The sequence below is a fragment of the Hibiscus syriacus genome, unplaced genomic scaffold (assembly GCF_006381635.1).
Source record: "Hibiscus syriacus cultivar Baekdansim isolate YM2019G1 unplaced genomic scaffold, ASM638163v2 tig00110885_pilon, whole genome shotgun sequence".
Classification (NCBI taxonomy): Eukaryota; Viridiplantae; Streptophyta; class Magnoliopsida; order Malvales; family Malvaceae; genus Hibiscus; species Hibiscus syriacus.
In genome coordinates, this window is record NW_024062897.1 from 404637 (window position 1) to 420745 (window position 16109).

The following is a 16109-nucleotide window of genomic DNA, read 5'->3' on the forward strand; positions in this document are numbered from 1 at the left end:
TAAGATCGTTAGAAGGAAAAAATGAATGAATGAAAAAAAATGAAGAATAAAAATAAGTAAAAAAATAAAAATAAAAGAAAAATAAAATAAATGAAATATATATATATATATATATATATATAGATATAAATGAGTAAAATAGAAAAATAATAATCATAACAATAATGATAGTAATATGAAAATATATAATATTAAATAAATAAAAAAAATTAAAAATAAAAAATAAATAAATATATAAATCAATAAAAGTATCGTATAATGATAATTGACTTATAAATAAACTATTAAACATAAATATTACGTATAATGATAAAGTAAAAAAAACTAAATAAAAATAATTATAATATATATATATAATAATACTTATAAATAAATATTTAAAAAGTATATATATATATATATATATATATAAATATAATATTAAAAATAACCAAATGAATATAAATAAAAATATATGCATATATATAATAAATATAGTGACAAAAATCAAGCAAAAAATCATTAAAAAACATACGTATAATATTTATATAATGACAATAATGTAAATATAAATAAATAAAATATTCATACAATAAATAAAAGGACTAATATGAAGAAAATAAAGATTGGGGCCAAATTTGAAAGACAATTAACGTTGATATTGCCATTAGGGGGAAAAAATAAACACGTCTCGGTAGATCTAGGTTCAAAACTTCGAAACCCCACCCATTTTGGTCATCGGCGCAACCCACGTTTGGGTTATTCGAACCAAAACTCAAGAAAAATAACGTGCACATGCGAGAAATGAACGAATAAAAAAAATATTACCTTTTATTTCCTTTTCGAATCGTTTACAATAGCTTTGCCTTTGAATTTTCCGTGTTTTCCTCTGTATTTTGTCTGTAAATCGTGTGTTACAATAATATATTGTAATTATCTTTATTTAGTTTTTTTACTTTATCATTATACGTATATATGTATGTTTTAATAGTTTATTTATAAGCCAATTATCATTATATGTATACTTTTATATTTGATTTATATATATATATATTTATTTTTTTGGTTTTTTTTATATTTGACGTATATATTTATTTATTTGATTTATAAGCCAATTATTTAGCTTTTCCCATTGTAACTCACTATTGTAACACACGATTTACAGACAAAATACAGAGGAAAACACGGAAAATACAAAGGCAAAGCTATTGTAAACGATTCGAAAAGGAAATAAACGGTAGCATTTTTTTGATTCATTCATTTCTCGCATGTGCACGTTATTTTTCTTGAGTTTTGGTTCGAATAACCCAAAACGTAGGTTGCGTCGATGACCAAAAATGGGTGGGGTTTCGAAGTTTCGAACCTAGATCTATCCCGAGGCGTGTTCATTTTTTATCCCCCTAATGCGCAATATCAACGTTAATTGTCTTTCAAATTTGACCACAATCTTTATTTTTCTTTATATTATTCATTTTATTTATTGTATGAATATTTTTATTTATTTATTATTTACATTATTGTCATTATATAAATATATATACGTATATTTTTTTAATGATTTTCAATTGATTTTTTACACTATATTATTATATATATACATATATTTTTATTATTTATATTCATTTAGTTATTTTTATTATTTATATATATATATATACTTTTTTTTAAATATTTTATTTATAAGCGTATTATTACTATATATATATATTGTAATTATCTTATTTAGTTTTTTACTTTATCATTATACGTATATATGTATGTTTTAATAGTTTATTTATAAGCCAATTATCATTATATGTATACTTTTATATTTGAATATATTTATTTGTTTTTTGTTTTTTTTTTTTTATTTGTTTTATATTATATTATATTTTCATACTATCATTATTGTTATGATTATTATTTTCTATTTTACTCATTTTATATATATATATATATATATATATTAATATTTCATTTATTTATTTATTTTCCTTTTATTTTTAATTTTTTTACTTATTTTTATTCTTCATTTTTTTTCATTTATTCATTTTTTCCCTCTAACACATCTTATGACTTTTTAAGGGTATTTTCGTCAATTAATCAGAGGTAAGTAATTAATGATCAAATTTTATCTTTTTATTTAAAATTACAATTTTCTTAATTAAGACAACTGGAAATTACGTAGTACCGAAATGGCGATTCAAGGGTGCTAATCATTCCTTGACCGTAACCGACTCCCGAGCCCAACATATTTCTGGTAAGACGCAGATCAGGTAAGAAATAGGGTATCCGATCAACCCATTTATTTTTAAATAAATGATCGGTGGCGACTCCAATCCATATTTTTCAAGTCGAAGCCCAATTCCGGGGCCCAACCGAAATACGGTTGCGACAGAAGGTGACGTGATTATTAATAAAATTATTATAACTATACATTTAGTCCTTATTATTTACATATTATATCAACTTAATCATAATTCTAAATTAATTCAATAAATTTAATCTTTAATTAGATCGGGACACACGTCATGTCACATGCCCTAATCATATGATGAAACATGTAACTAAATGTGTCATTAGTGGCATGACACATGTCATCACACGATTGAGTGATTAACTTTATTAAATTAATTTAAAATTATGATCAAATTGATATAATATATAAGTAATAGTGATTAAATATGTAATTATACCAATTTTGTTAGCAGTCGTGTCACCTCCTAGGTTTAAATGTTAATGACAGGTAGCTTGAATGACAACAATTAAATAATTAAGTGGTCTAAATGATAAAATTGAAAGATCGATAGTCAAAATGAAAAGAAATAATAATTAAGTGGTCATACATGTAGTTTATCCATAAATATTTTACTTGTTCAAACTGCAAATAACATCAATTCTAATACAGATTTTCTCGAGAAAATATAGAATTTGACAGTGATTTCTCTGATTAAATATTGCTCCTTCACTGTAAGCCTTCTATTTTAAGTTGTACTTTGTTTTATATCCAAAATTCAGCCTTTCACGTTAGAAGACAAGAGGATTTGATAAAAATCTGCAAGTGTCGAGTTTTCTTCAAAATTACATTAGTTCAAGTAGAAGGTCGAAACTGTTTGATGAAATATATACGTAAAAGCAGCAATCCTTCGGCACAATTTTGCAGAGAAACTGAGGCGCAATGGAGGGCAGAATTTCGAATGCGTGGCGGTTGACAGTGAACGATAAGAATTTCATCAAAACCGCTCTTCTTTCTGAAATTCGAATCGATGGCCGAAAGCCCTTCGAATAACGTAAGATTTCAATCAAGTTTGGCTGGTAAGTTGAAGCATCATTCTTCAGTGTATCTAACAAAGAACCAACTTTTATGAATTTGGATGTCTACAGTAACAAGTTCCCAGCGTTTCAGCTCATAATTACTCTGTTTCAGCCTATGTTTTAAAGTTGCTTATCTTGAAACTTGATGTTGTGTGAAGTTACAAGGATATATTTGTTATGTAGTATCTTTCATACAATCAACCTTTGAGAGTAGGTGGATATTACTCATTCTAATACAAGGCCACAACAAACTCTAAAATTAAATTACCATCGGATGTAACAGCTTAATACTTCTCTCATGTGTATGCTTAATACAGACACTGAATAAACCAGCCTAAATGTGGATAACACATGCAACGATCGTAAACAGGGTGACAAACAATTTATCTTCCTGTAAGAAATGCATGTTTATGAGAACCTTGGTTTGAGAAATGGTTTTCCATATTTTGGTAATAATTTCTTGTGTGATTTTTTTTTTCACAAATCACAATCAAAGAAACACACCTTGACTGATGCCATTCTTCTAGTTGAAGCGATTAGATGCATACATCTTTTTTCTTTCTGGAAGTATCAAATGATATCATTTACTGTATGAATAGCTTGTTTGGTGGATATTTGTTGGTAAAAGTCGGTGTTTAATTATTATGGTGACTTACAGAGGGGATGGATCATCAGAGGTGCAGCTAGGCCAGACTCTTGTTATGGGCATTGTTACTGCTCAATTGGTTCAGCCTTATAAAGATCGGCCTAAGGAAGGGATGCTTTCAATCATCACAGAATTTTCTCCAATGGCTGATCCTTCATTTGAGCCAGGTCGTCCTGGAGAATTGGCTGTGGAGTTGGGACGTATAATTGACCGTGGTCTAAGGTACTGTTAAATTTAAAAGATTTTATTGGAACTTACTTTTCCAGCTTTGTCTTGTCTTCATTTTTATTGAATGTATTTGGCTTCTTCAGCAATATTTTCTTGTTCTATAAAATGTTAGATCTCACCTAATGAGCATGCCCTTGCTTTTATGAATGTTGATTTCCTAATGATGCAAGTTTCTACTAAACTTTTCAGGGATGTGACGAGGGTCTGTCCTGACATTTTAAGGGCCCTAGACAAAATAAAAATAAGGCCCCTAAAAATTAACTTGGGGCCCTAGTGTATAGTAGAGCATGAGGCCTGGGTGCTTCGTCTGGTTCAGCTTCACTATCACCATCTTCCAGCATTTCACCCTCAGTTTCTTGTCAATGGATTTGCTTAAAAGCTGAAAATATTTTCAAAAATGGGCCCCTCCAAACCAGGGCCCTAGGCGGTCGCCCCCCTCGCTTACCCTCAGGGTCGGGGCTGGATGTGGTGGAACTTAGATTCTGGTTTTTGACTGTGTTGTTCTTATTCAAATAAAGGTAATTGAAGGTTTATAGTTGTCTTACAGGGAAAGCAGGGCTGTGGATACCGAATCATACTAAACTTTCCTAATATTGATGTGGTTAAGAAGAAAAAACAGCAGTAAACAGAACAATTAAGGCTGAACAATGAATATGAAAGATGGAGCTCTAGAGAACCCAGTGGTTTTCAAAGATAAATAATAATAAGAGAGCTGTAAATATATTACAGCTTATTTATAGTAGACTTTTTGTAAACAAGGTTGCTTTTCTCGCAAGTAATTTTTTTTCTTTAACCTTAACACACAAGCAAGCTAATACTCTAATTTGTCCGAAACGTCTAATACTTCACTAAAAAATGAAATAATAGAATATTTTAAAATTAAGCTAGAATTCTAACTTCTTTCTACTTGTTTTACAGCCCTAATTTTGTTGATTTACTGCTTTTGCACCCTTTACCATATCAGCCAACCTGATCATTTCCTTGATGCCAGTGGAATTTACACCATTTTCCTATTTAATTAGGAATCAGAATTTACCTGCAAGGGGACTGTTCCAATAAGTGCAATCCCGTGAATTCCTTCTATCCTCCTAGCACCTGCAAAAGGTTTACAAGTGAAAGCCAAAGGTTAGAGTTCAATGTTTTGGAGGGAAGAAGAATCCACTTCGCTAGCTAAATATTTGCTACCATTTCAATTTTTTAAGACCTGTGTAATGTCTCCTGCTGCAAACTGTCTGCTTTACTCAGTTTAAGGAATCAGAACACAGAACGCAGAACGCACATTCTATTAACAGGAAAAAGGCGAAGTGAATCAGGTCTGATTGAGAAACTATAATTGAAAATTCAAGCCAAAAAAAAAAAAGTAAAGTCAGTGGCACATGCAAGCTATGATCTCTGAGATTTTACTGATCCTGTCTGAATAAAGTAGAAACTGCAAATTAAGATTACCACAATACATTCAAGCGATCTGCGTAAGGAACTAATTCACAAAAAGAGCATTCAAAATAACAAAAAGGTCATAAGCATGGCAGAAGAGCTTCATTAAAGAATTATATCGAGATATACACACGAGACAAAAGTAAAATAAATGACATCTAAGACATGGATCAGGTATTGCAAGCAGGAAACTAATCTTTCTCTCATCTTTAAAGGAAAGTCAAGAGTTTACAGAACTAACCAATCAACTCAGAAGATCTAATTTCAAGAGTAAATAATTAAAATTACAAATATAGAACAGTCCCTCAAATTAGCAGGTGTTTTAGAATGATGTTAGTCTCTGATTCAAGCTCACTACTGTTTCTTCTCATTGGCTACACCGTTTTCCACTTGGTTATCAAACCCATGATAAGGAACTTCAACCATGGGTTTGGGAAGTGGACGTCCACCAAATTCCTCTGGGTAGCATTCAATGTCGGGGCCGAAGTTGAACTTCACCACACAGTTTGGTTGATTTGGAAGGGTGTACATTGAAGCAGCAGGATAGTAACGACCACCAAACAAATCCTTGAAAGCAACTCCTTGGCATACACCATTTTTGAAAAAAGAAATTTCACTTCCTGCAGGAAAGTCAACATTTATCAACATTAATGATGGAACATCAAGCATAGCACATGAAAAGCAGTATTTCCAGCTAATTGTAAATATTCTAAACAAAGTCCTCATCAAACACAGAACATATAGTCATTTCAATGGCCTGTATAAACAGCCAGGTTTGAACAAACAATCCATTTTTTATTAATGCTCTAAATATTACCACAACGGTTTAACAGCCAAAACATAGCACATCCAATCAGATAGATCCAGGTAGCTTCGGGTTAGACTTTATAATTAGTGTTCTAAGTTTACCCATTATGACATACCTTATTGTAGACAAGGGCCAAAAGGAGAATTAGCACCCCATGCAATGACCATAGAGAAGCCAGAATCAAAATATTTAACCAAAATCATGCAACAGAGTTGACGGTATTCTAATCAGTCACTTTTGTTCAAATATAACACATAATCTATTTTTGGGCTGGATACTGCAAAGCCATCTGAATCATAAAAATGCAAGCTGTAAAATTGCATTGTCCAAAGGTTCTATATGTCACTAGTCAGAAGCACACTAAAAGGACTCATATCTTGCTATATCTTTTTCATTTAGCAAGGGCCTAACTAACTGTCTAAATCTCAGGGTTCATTGTGTTCTAAAACGACAATTTTACACAAAATTTCCACAAGATTTATGCGATGGTGAGTACTGCAAAGTCCAACAGAATCATATAAATACAAGCCAATAATTTTGCACCGTAGAAAGCTTTAATATGTCACTTCTCAGGGTACTGCTTAAAGGACTCGTGGCTTGCAATATCTTTTCATAATAAGCAAAGGCCTACAGTTTGGTCACTGGAAGGCTGATGAATATCGGTTAATGAGAACATCATCAAAGCATATTGTAAACATCCTATTTTAAAACCATTAGAGTTACAGAGAGAACTAGTGAAACAATGAATGAGGGAAGGATAGCATAATTAGACGAATTTGAGCATGATGGGTAAGGTTTAATCTGAATTTTAACAATTCAAAGTAACTGCTTATAATCTAATCATCTATCTCCTCCTTGCACCCTTTGAGAAATCAACAGCACCATAACCAAGAACTGTCATGCAGAATAAAAGAAACTCTGGACAGTAAACCATTAATTTAACTACCATTACCAATAAAACCTTTAAAAGAAAGAACAGTCCTATGCCACAGACATGTAATGTTTTTTTACAGTCCTTGCACTAATTTATAAAATTGATTAAAAAATGTATATTAAATCTTTAGTATACACCAGTTGTCATTGATCAGATAACTACTCTCAAAACTATCCAATTTTAAGGCAACCAAAGAAAGAAACTGATTCAAAACCATGAAGAAAATCAGTGAAAAAGAACAAACAGTTGGATCAATAATTAAATTTAATGAATGCACAAAAGCATATTGTGGCTGGGAACAAGTTATTTTCTGAACTCTTTAAAACATCAATTTTGAAAGTACCATCCTAGAAGATGCAATGATGCAGTGTGTTCGATTTATTTTTATTAAGCGTCACCCACACAAGTACATGGTGCTTTCTCTTCTAAGATATTACCAAACTAGAGGATACATGGAAACAGTTTAAGACGTGGTTAACCAAAAACATAAAGAAATAAGCATAAAACCAGCATACATATCCAATTAAGTTCAATCAAATCCAATGCACAAAGAATAAGATCTAATCAGGATAGCAGTAGAAACTCACCAGGCACCACTTTAGGTGGCTCCTCTTTTGCACCTGGGGCACGCACATAACTCTGCCCTTTATACCAAACCAAATGAGGGGGCTTGGGAGCATAAGACCCACCTTCTGGTAAATTTATATAAAACCCTATAGCATCTCCTTCTTTATACCCTTCTTCTCCATACTTCTCTCGCAAAGCTTTGTGCACCTTACTTCCATCAATATCTCTATATCCAAAGCTATTGCCATCATACCCTACTGGCGCCTGCAAATCTCCTTTATCAGTAGACCACCCGAGACGCGTATGCCCGGTCTCCCCCAACTTCAACACCTTGATTTCAAAGTACCAAGCTCCATCAACCACACCTCTCGTGGCTCTAACCATTCTATACCCCTTCGTGCTACCTGCACTCATCCTATCCTCAGTCAACTCAACTTTTTCGGCTTTGTAAACCTTGGAAAGACATATTTTCATATCAGGCGTATCGTCCCCTTTATCAGGGAATCTCGGGAACAGGGGTGATCAAAACTGGCTCTTCCCCATTCCCAGCATTCTGATTATTCACTTTGCTCTTCTTTTTCCCTTTCCTCGACGTTTTAGTCACCCAAACATTATTGTTTTTCTTCTTAGACTTCTTCGTTGCCTTCGCTTTAGTATCAGGGGAAGGATTTGATGGGGCATTGACGTTGTTATTACTGTTTTCGACGAAAACATTGGTGCGGCTGTCATCGCTGATCCCGGGGACTGAATTTGAGTACTGAGGAGGAGTTGTTAAAGACGAGAGCTGCTTCTGCTTTTTGGGTCGGGGTTCTTCTTCGTCGTCCTTGAATTCCTCGTAGTTTCGGGGAACTTTAAGTGGATTTTGGGTTTCGTCGGAAGCAGTCGTTGTGGTGGTGGTAGGATCTTCTTCAGAGAGAGAATCCGACGAAGCCACCGCAAGCTGGGTGGTTTCGGGCTTGCTAGAGCTGATGCCGTTTGGCGTTTCGGTTTCCTTAATGGGCTCGGCGTTGGCTTGGAGAAGAGTCTCTTTTAGAGGTTCGCCGGTGACCGGCGGTGGCTGGGGGGCTTTTTCTTTGTTGTAATTGTCTTTATAAGTGGCTTGGAGGGAATCCATCGAGGGGGGAAAGTAGAGAGATTTCGTGGGGAAACTTTGGTTCCTGATTTGGATTATTCGGATTTCAAAGGAATAAACTTTAAAAAGGAATCGCTTTTGGGCTGAGACTGAGAGGGAATGAAATTGGGCTTTTGGCTTCGGCCTTTGGAAAAAATAAGCATTTTTTCTAATTAAAGTTTAAAAATAAGTGTAGAAGGGACTCCCATGGAATTTCAAGCTTGAGCATATTTCATATTTAAATATTTAATTTAACTAAAATTATTAATATTTATTACAAGTTATTATGATTATTTGTTTAATGACGATGTATCATGTTATTATTTAAAGATAGTATATGAGCTTCAATAGTAAGAATGATAAAATTTAAATTGTTTGATGAATTTTGAATCGATCAATCTTAATTATAATATATTATCTTTTGAAAAGCAGGTGCGGGTGAGAAAGTCTCATGTGCAACAGTCTTAATATACGGTTAAGGAAAGACGTTTTCGGTTTTGTTATTATTTTTTTTAACAAAACCGGTAAAAAATTACTGAAAACATTATTATTTCTACCGATTTTGTTATTATTGAGCGTTTTACTGGTTTTGTTAACATATCCTGTAAAGCGCTACCTAAAACATTATTTTTTCTACCGGTTTTGTTAATATTTGACACTTTACCAGAAATGATAAAAATATTAATGTTTTAGGTATAAATAATAATGTTTTAGATAATTTTTTACCGATTTTGTTAAAAAAATAATAATAAAACTGGTAATACTTTTTTTAATCGTATATTAAGATTGTCGCACGATAGAACTTTCCGGGACGGGTGCGGGTGAGGTAGAGCATTTTCTTTGTGACGGGTATGAAAATGAAGTTTTAGAATGATGAAACGCCATTGATGATGATCTACGATGGCTGCTCATAATGAGTGATGCCAGACTTTGGAAGCTATAAAAACTAAGAGGAAGAGGAAAAAAATATAAAGGAAAAAGAAGAAAACAAAGGAAAAAATAGGATTTTACATGACTTCAAAACGGTATCGTATTAACATAAAATTATTTTTTAAAATCGGAGTCGTTTTGGTGTTATTTACCATATCATAAGGTAATTAATTATTTAATTATGGAGTATTTCAAAATTTTAATGATTAAATTAAAAATATTAAACTTTTGGTGAGTAAAATAAGAGTGAAAGTAAAGTTAAGCGATGAAACTGTAGTTTACCCAAACAAATATTATTATCCAAGCGCTTTTTCGGGGCCCGTGTTGAAGAAGAACGTTTCTCTTTTCCCTTTGTTTTTTTATCCGACGGTTGATATCACACCCTTTAAACACAAAGCCCCATCCAACGGTTTTGGTTCAGTTTACATGATCTTTGGAGTCGTTAACCCTAATATATATAGAAAAGTGCGGTGTTTTCGTTCTTTTCTATTCAGTTCGATTGATAGAGTACAAGATTTTTAATTTTGAGATTGTGAGATTAAATTTCACGAAATATATTTAATAATTTGAAGGTGGGGACGGTCCCATTTGTCGCCGCTCAAATTACCCGTGATTTTAAGTCCGTTCCCGACCAGATATCTCTGTTGATTTGGTTCGAGCTCAATCTTATGGCTCCAGTACTCTAATGGTGCTCCTTCTATTTCACTTGACTTGAAGCTGGACGTTAAGGGAAAACACGTCGTTCTGGTAATTCCCCCATTACCCTTTTTTATATACCGAGTCGAGATATTGGTAAACAATCTCTCTGGGAAAAGCACACTTTTGAATTGCTCTTTGAGATGCCATAGTTCCCTCCTATCTTTCTTTCTCCAAGCATAGCTGCCAATAGTAGTTTCTTCAGTTCATTCTTCGTCCAAAGAAATCTTATAACCAGATTGACCAGTATAATTACCATCAAGGCTATGCTTCCAAACCACTCTGCGTTGCATTTTAGCCATTTGCTTAATTTTAAATTGTTATGATTGTTAGCAACTTTTGGAGAAGTAAAATCTAGATTCTAAAAGGGCTAAGAAATGAAAAACTTCTATCATTTTATTGGGTTTTAACTTTTAACCAATTGAGTTTAGGGTTCAGGGTTTAGGATTTTAACCAATTGCTTGTTAGCTATTGAGTTTTATTCCAAACCCTGATTGGAAGAAATTGATTGTGGCTTTTAACCGTTTCACTTCCATTTTAGGGTCTAATTTGGTGAAAATAGATGATTCAGTGCTTATTGTTGATTGATTGCACTAGATAAATGGTTTTGAACATCTGATGATTATATAGTTTTAGTAAAAGTAATAACCGCAGAAAAGCCTTAACGATCATTTTAATAAGAGCATTAACATTTAGAACCTAATTTGCTAATAGATTAGTCCTTGTAATATTGTCTTAGGTTGAGGATATTGTAGATACAGGATGCACTTTATCCTGTCTAATTGCACACTTGGAAGCAAAAGGAGTGTTATCTGTATCAGTCTGTGCTTTCCTTGATAAACCAACAAGACGGAAGGTTCCGATCAAGCTAGTTGGGGATGGAAAGTTCTATAAGGGATTTGAGGTAAGAATATGTAGTCAATTTCTCTATGGATCATCTGTATGTTATTATGATTATTGTTGTGTCTTATTAACTGCTTTCTGAAGAATATGCTCCTTTTTTTCGTAACATATCATCATTTATAGAAATAATTATTGCTTTCAGAGCTTCTTATAAACTAATATTTCAGAGCTTCTTCCAGATATGTTGCATTTTTACATCTTGCTTTCTAATTTTCTTGCAATCAAATTAGCTTTTACTTTTCCCTCAAAATTAGAACTACAACTTGTTAGATTTTCAATCATAGTTACGAAACTTGCCATGTTTCTTGGAAATAAAGCATTTGATTGACTACATTGCGAACATTTTTGCACTTGTTCGAAATTCCGGTCCCGATATTCAAAAGCTTTTTATCTTTAGTGGTAGCAGCATGCATGGTTTCTTAAATAATTTGCAGATGGCTGCATTTTTCTTTTTCATTAACCATTATCATTATAATGCTGTTTTGCAGTGTCCGGATTATTTCGTCGTAGGTTATGGGATGGACTTTGCAGAACCATGTTGGAACTTGCCTTATATCGGTGTCTTGAAGCCGGAACACTACAAATGATTCTTAGTATATATATTTCAGGTCATAGGCGAAGAATGTTTTTGAAGTTTTTAGAATTGTAAACCATTGTTATTAATTTGGGGTTAAGATTTGGCTTTTGCCATTACTTGCTTTGGGTGTGGACCGTTGATTTTTGTAGCCGGGGCCTTCCTCGGCAGTTTATCGACGGTCCATGATTGATGATGCTGATGGTCCTTGAAGAAAGGGTTTTGGTGGATGGAGAAGCAAAAGCATGGAGCAAAATTTTTTTATTTAAAGAAGAGTCCATGGACATTTCACTCGAACAATTAGGTTCTGTTTGGTTCATAACTAATTTGTTTAACATCGTAATTGGTTATCATTTTGATCTATCCTTACTTTGGACTATCGTAATTTGTTTAATATTGTATCGTATATATATATATATATATATATATATTATAAATTTGAGTGGTTTTAATAGTAAAAGAGAATATTATTCTTTTTAAAGAATTTATGTTCGAGTAGTTGTGACTACAATAGTGTTGTCAGTGGTCTAGAAAATTTTGAACAAATATTATTTTATAGTTAACTTAAACTATTAAAAAAGTTATAGAATACTAAAATGAAATGAAAAACTTAAATTTTTAAATGGTAAATTATGTATAACTAAAACTAAAATATAAACTATAAAATTTAAATAAATAAATATCTTAATTAATATTAATACTATTTTTATGTACTTTTTAATAATTTATTTTTGAGAAACCGCCCCTACCACCGACATACTACATCCCTGATACAATAACTATTAGAGAAAATCGCCTCAGTGACCAAAAAAAAGTTATAATATACGATTTTAACCAACTTTTTTTGGATTTGCCAAAATGACCAATAAAATCGCAACGCGAAATAAAAATCGCAACGCGATCCCCAGAATCGCAAATCAGTTTCCAAAATCGCAACGCGATTCTTGAAAATCGCAATGCGATAGTACAAATTCGCATTGCGATTTTCCAAAATCGCAACGCGAATATGAAAATCGCAACGCGAACACATAAATCGCAACGCGTATCCGTAAATCGCAACGTGTATCCGTAAATCGCAACGCGTATGGGTAAATCGCAATGCGTATCCGTATATCGCAACGCGTATCCGTAAATCGCAACGCGTATCCGTAAATCGCAACGAGAATCCGTAAATCGCAACGAGAATCTGTAAATCGCAACGATAATCCGTAAATCGCAACGATAATCCGTAAATCGCAACGAGAATCTGTAAATCCGGTAGGGCATATGTCTGTAAATCACAACACTGAAATTTTGGGTATATAACACTGAAATCATAAACTAAATCCCTAAATCGCAACTCATTCCATCTCCATCTATCACTCTCTCCGGCGACATCCGTTCCTATATCCAACGACATCCTTCCCAATCCGGCAACATGTTTTAGTTTCGCAGCTCGTCTGTTTAGTAAATTAATTTACAACCATGAAATCATCTAATGTTGATCATGTTTGGATAGATTTGTGTTTTGGAGGGTCATGGGATAATGTTAATGGTGTTTTACAATATATGCCTTTACCCATGAATCTTCAACTAAAATTGTCTTTACAAAAGTTAACTTATGAAACTCTAATGCTACGTGTTTCAAATAAATTGAATTTAGAGCCCCTAAGTGGATTTAGGCTATCTTATCAGAGAAATGGTAAAGTTTATTTGTTAACCGACAATGAAGATGTTGAACGATTCATTGCTTACATTAGTGTTTCACAAGATGATGTTACATTGTATGTTGTTGAACCTAGAAGTAGTATGTTGGGTCAGTAGCGGGTAGTAATCAACTAAGTTTTTCTCAAAACCCACAACCTTTCTCTAATCCAAATCCCAATCAACTTTCAGCACCAAATTCCGGTTTTCGTATTGACCAGTTAGACGATGATGAGCCAACAGAAAAAATTGTGAGTACTAGTCAGTATTCGAAATTTGGTCTTGGTCAATATCCGGACTTTGATATTGGTCAATACACGGATTTTGATGATGTTTCAGAAGAAGAAACAGACCCTGCGTGTAATGATTTTGATATTGGTCAATACCCGAATTTTGATGATGAAACAGCCGTTGCCGAAGAATGTATTGATGATGATAATGAGGAGGAAGTTACGACTGTGAATGAACATGTTGAACATCCATTCTGTAATTCATATAATCCTGAAGAAGAAAAAGAAGAAGAAAAAGTCCCCGAAGAAAAGAAAATGCCACGGGCGTATAACTGGAATATGCCAGAATTACTTCAGATACCGGAAGAAGAGTTGATAAAGAAAGCAGTTGATTGTTACACAAAAGTTATTCGTATCAAGAAAGATGATTGTTTTGATACAAAGGAAGACTTGAAGATAGCTTTGTATACGAAATGTGTGGAAGATGGCTATCAACTAAAAGTTAACAAATCAAGCAAAGATCGTTTCGAAACAAGGTGTATGATTGACAAAAACTGTACGTGGCGTATGATTGCAAAGAGAATAAAAGATTGCAAAATGTTTCAAGTTAGGACTTTTATTGATAAACATACATGTTCTAGAACCCAAGTTTTTCCTCACCATAGACAGGCAAACAAAAAGGTGTTGGGTGGTTTTCTGGCTGAGTTAATGTTTTTGAATGGCAGGGTATATCGGGGACATGAAATTATGACTGACATGAATGCTCGGTTCAAGATTAGTATATCATATTCTCAAGCTTGGAGAGCCAAATGTTATGCCTTGGAATTGTTGAGGGGTCGCCAGAAGCATCGTTTGCCCAACTGCCGGCTTATTGTCACAATTTAAAGCTGAAAAATCCTGGGTCGGTAACTCATATCAAAACAGATAGAGATGGACGCTTTGAGTTGCTGTTTATCGCCATTGGTGCTACGGTTAGTAAATCAATATAATTTTGTTGACTCATTTTTGTTAGTTACATGCATTTCACATTTAAATGATTATATTTCTTGTGTATATTATTTTGTAGATTCGTTCGTTTATTACTTGCATGCGCCCAGTTATTATAGTTGACGGAGCACATTTGAAAGGTCGATACCTTGGAGTAAACTTATTAGCAGTAGCCATGGATGCTAACAATGGGATATTGCCAATAGCTTACGGGGTTGGCAAATCTGAAACCTCTGATTCATGGACATGGTTTATGGGGCATCTTAGGGATTGCATAAGTCCTATTAGCAATCTGACAATCATATCCGATAGGGCAAACTCAATTGACAACGCTGTTAGAAGGTGTTTCCCAGATGCTTTTCATGGACTTTGTGGTGTTCATTTGTATAGAAATCTAAAATCAAGGTCTGCTGGTATAAAAAAGCACAAATGGACATACTGGAAGGCTGTAAAAGCTTATCGGGAAGTGGATTTCAATAAACATATAAATTGTTTAAGACGTGTTTTGCCTCAGTGTGCTCAAACACTAGAAGATGTCGGGTTTGAAAGATGGTCAAGAGTACATCAACTTGGAGTAAGATATGGTTTCATGACGTCTAATAGTGCAGAATCAATCAACGCTCTAAGTCGTCATTCCCGGAAATTACCCATTACTATGTTAATGGAGTTTTTTCGAGCCTCTATTCAACAGTGGTACTACAAGAAAAGAAACCATGCAGGTATTATTTCTTTGAATTCGTAACTTATCATATTTATATATTTTACTAAGTATTATTTATTTAAATTTACAGGAACATTGGAACATCGTGTTACACCATGGACTGAAAAAAGATAACGAAACGTGTTGTGAAGTCAACGTCATGGAGAGTTGAACCATGTTCAAACACTTTGTTTCAAGTACTGGATAATAACTTAAATGGGCTAGTCGATCTAAATGCAAAGACGTGTAGTTGTATGAAATGGCAAACATCTGGTTATCCGTGTGGCCATGTTATAAAAGTTGCTCTTCATTTAAACCAAGATGATTCAAGCGCATACGCTATGGATTGCTACACTACAGAAGTTTATCGACAGACTTATGCCGAGATTGTCTACCCTATTCCAC

General features: G+C 33.4%; 1 protein-coding gene and 2 pseudogenes across 1 annotated transcript; 2 read left to right on the forward strand and 1 right to left on the reverse strand.

Annotated features, from left to right (window-relative positions):
* The first annotated feature begins 3281 nt into the window (after positions 1-3281).
* LOC120144246 (exosome complex component RRP45B-like) lies at positions 3282-4688 on the forward strand. The gene is made up of 2 exons (XM_039158354.1): positions 3282-4141; positions 4337-4688. Exons 1-2 carry the CDS (start codon positions 3918-3920, stop codon positions 4419-4421), a joined length of 309 nt encoding a protein of 102 aa, XP_039014285.1. The 5' UTR covers positions 3282-3917; the 3' UTR covers positions 4422-4688.
* A 1074-nt stretch (positions 4689-5762) lies between these two features.
* On the reverse strand, positions 5763-9037 carry LOC120144248 (annotated as a pseudogene).
* Positions 9038-10012: 975 nt separating this feature from the next.
* Positions 10013-12370, forward strand: LOC120144237 (annotated as a pseudogene).
* Positions 12371-16109: the final 3739 nt, after the last annotated feature.